This window comes from Saprolegnia diclina (genome assembly GCF_000281045.1).
Source record: "Saprolegnia diclina VS20 unplaced genomic scaffold supercont1.56, whole genome shotgun sequence".
Classification (NCBI taxonomy): domain Eukaryota; phylum Oomycota; class Saprolegniomycetes; order Saprolegniales; family Saprolegniaceae; genus Saprolegnia; species Saprolegnia diclina.
Window position 1 is genome coordinate 254,769 of NW_008246123.1, and position 2,823 is coordinate 257,591.

Sequence of the window (2,823 nt, forward strand, 5' to 3'; positions counted from 1 at the left end):
TGCTACTTCATCTCGTATGCGTGCAAGCTCGCGGCGCTTGGCTGGCTCTTCCTCCTCCCGCCGCAGAAGGAAGCCATGCAGGCGCTCAAGAAGCGTGGCCAGACGAGCAAGCTCGCGGGCGCGCTCTTGGTCATTATCTTCTTCCTCGCGCTCACGTTCTCGGTGACGACCAACTTTTTGTCCGTGTACCCGTCGACCAAGTGCCTCCGCATCGCTGGCGGCAAGGGCCGCAAGAACGGCACGTGCATCGTCAAGAAGTAAACTGACGTGGGACGAGTGGCTAGTCCCTACCTTGATATAAAACGGTGTAATGTATAGTGTGTCGTTGTTTTCATACTAAAAGCTAAGACTAGCATTTCATTATAAATGCGTTTACAGCTAGCTATCAACTACGTGTGCTCACTGGTTTGGGACCATTGCAGCACTGGGATGCATCATGCACGACGCCCCCCGTTTCCCTCCGACCCACTGTGGTGGCGCAACGGCACATGAAACCCAGCAATGGTGTATGCGCGGTTGTAGTTAATGAATCTAGCGTTTTAGGTGGCACAGAAAGCGCAATGTCAGGTAGATAAGCACTTGGATGAGCGCCCACTCGAGAAGAAGCGCGCCGCTGCTCGAGTAGATCTCGGCCGGGTCAAACCCAAATTTCGAAACGACGTACGACTGGACCGTCGCTGGCTTGCCGCCGACCAGAATCGATTTGCAGCCAGGCCCGACGCCATCCTCGCAGCGTCCAATGACGAGTCCGACAAGGACGTTGAGCGAGTAACTCGACGGAATGATCCACGTCAGCCACTTGTAGCCCCACTTCATGCGCACGAACGGGAGGAGGAAGCCGCCAAAGAGGTTAAAGATGCACGACGTCGCGCCGACAGCGACGTTGGCGACCTTGATGTTGGGCATGAGCACGGCCATCCACATGCCCATGAAGGTACACAGGGAGGTGTACACAAAGTAGATGAACCAGAAGAAAAAGAAGGTGGCCGCATCATTGTACCAGCCGACGAGCCAGTAGATGATCGCGACAAAGCTGAGGTTGACGACCACGAGGTACGGGATCTCGGCCAAGAGCATCGAGAGTGTGTAGGGCAGCGGACTGTAGTAGTTGGACATGCGCTCGCGGTAAAACACTGGGCGCTCCGTGCTCGCCATGTCGAGCACAGTCATCATGTTGATGACGCCGATAAAGTCCATCACATTGTAAATCAGTCCGACCTACGTCATCACGCCTATCAGTTTGTGGTCCACATGCAGACAATAGTGTACATGCGACGTCACGTGCGCCATAGTGCCAAACGGCAGCTGGTAGAACGTGCTGCCAAAGATGACGGCAAAGACCGGGTACGATACGAGTCGCACAAAGTTGTAGGCGGGCGACCGCCAGTACATGAGCACAGCCCGGTGCGTGAGCCAGCGCGTCTGGTTCCATAGGCTCGTCGCGATCGGCTGGAACTTGAGGGTCGAAAACATGACCAGTTCCGATGACGGCGCAAGGTGCTTCTCGACTTTGTCGCGGTTCGCCGCGCAGAGGTCGCTGCTCGCATAGACGTCGGCGTAGTTTTGAATGTCCTTGCGGCCGACGCCGGCGCCAATGACCTCGAGCATGTACGTCGCAGGGTTGTAGAGCGGCTGGATCTTCTCGGTCCCCGGGATCGAATGAAAATACTCGAGCAGCTTTTGCGAATCGCCGCCGAGCTCGCCGTAGAACGCGATGCGACCTCCTTTTTGCAGCAAGAGAAGCGAGTCAAAGAGCTCGAAGATCTGGATACTGGGCTGATGGATCGTGCAAATGACCGTGCGGCCCGTGCGTGCGATCGACTGGACACCGCGCATGACAAACTGCGCTGAGCGAGCGTCCAACCCCGAGGTAGGTTCGTCCAAAAACAAGATGCTCGGGTTGGCGACGACCTCGACACCGATCGTGACGCGCTTCTTCTGTTCGACGCTGAGGTTCAGAACGCGTTCGTGGGCGATCTTGTCGAGCTCGAGGAGCGTCAATGTCTCGCGCACCAAGCTGAGCTTGGCATCCAACTCGAACGTCTGCGGCAGCCGCAGAAACGCTGAAAACTCGAGCGCCTCGCGGATCGTCGACTTCTCCGAGTGGATGTCCATCTGCTCGCAGTAGCTGGCGATGCAGCTAAAGGTCGCGGGGTTCTTGGGCTCGCCGTTGATGAAGACGTCGCCGGCGATGCGGCCACCCGTCTTGCGACCCGCGAGAACATCCATGAAGGTCGTCTTGCCCGCGCCGGACGACCCCATGAGCGCGGTCATCGTGCCCGGCTCAAACGACGCCGTGATGTGCTGCAGTAGCTGTCGCTCGTCGCCCGACGGCATCTTCACAAAGTAGTCCAAGTCGCGGACGGCAATGCGCGCGGGATAGAACGGGAGCTGCGTCGGCGTGGTGTCGATCGTGAGCGCGGTCGCCGAGCCGGCTTTGGGCACCATGGGGGGCGCCGTCCCGCGCACTTGCGTATCAAACCGAATAAAGTGCAGCGCGAGGGCGTTCAGCGTCGTAAAAAGAAGGTAGTAGCCAAAGAGAAGGAGGAGGCCGTACCCAATGTACGCGTTGTCTTGGTGGATCTCAAACATGTCGAGGTTGTCAGCGCGTTCGTCCGGCGAGTAGCGTGTGCTGCTGTACTCGTTGAGCATGATGGAGCGGAGCGCCCACGTGAGCGGGTTGCACCAGTACATCCAGCGCCAATAAGTTGGAATGAGATCGTAGAGCACAATGTTGCCCGAAAAAAGAACGAAAAACACTATCGAGCAGGCGGCGAACGACTGCGCGATGGAGATCGTCGGCGCGATCGAGCTCAGGAGCGT

The 2,823-nt window shown here is 57.7% G+C and overlaps 2 protein-coding genes across 2 annotated transcripts in view; one reads left to right on the forward strand and one right to left on the reverse strand.

Annotated features, from left to right (window-relative positions):
* SDRG_13150 (hypothetical protein) overlaps positions 1–261 on the forward strand; it is a gene marked incomplete at both ends in the record, with an annotated part of 1,719 nt that extends 1,458 nt beyond the window's left edge. Inside the window, one exon of the mRNA XM_008619232.1 lies at positions 28–261. Within this exon, the coding sequence (XP_008617454.1) occupies positions 28–261 (234 nt within the window). The remainder of the gene's footprint in view (positions 1–27) is intronic.
* A 197-nt stretch (positions 262–458) lies between these two features.
* On the reverse strand, positions 459–2,758 carry SDRG_13151 (hypothetical protein). Its single transcript, XM_008619233.1, has 2 exons — positions 1,270–2,758; positions 459–1,218 (listed from the first exon to the last, which is right to left on the reverse strand). Exons 1-2 carry the CDS (start codon positions 2,692–2,694, stop codon positions 532–534), a joined length of 2,112 nt encoding a protein of 703 aa, XP_008617455.1. The 5' UTR covers positions 2,695–2,758; the 3' UTR covers positions 459–531.
* Between the last annotated feature and the right edge of the window lie 65 nt (positions 2,759–2,823).

What these genes read in the sequence shown, in the direction of transcription:
- SDRG_13151 (XM_008619233.1), bottom strand. Translation starts at nt 2,694, where the DNA reads ATGTACTGGTGCAACCCGCTCACGTGGGCGCTCCGCTCCATCATGCTC. An exon ending in TGGCGCACGTGACGTCGCAT is followed by an intron (nt 1,219 to 1,269) that starts GTACACTATTGT and finishes GTGATGACGTAG; the next exon opens with GTCGGACTGATTTACAATGT.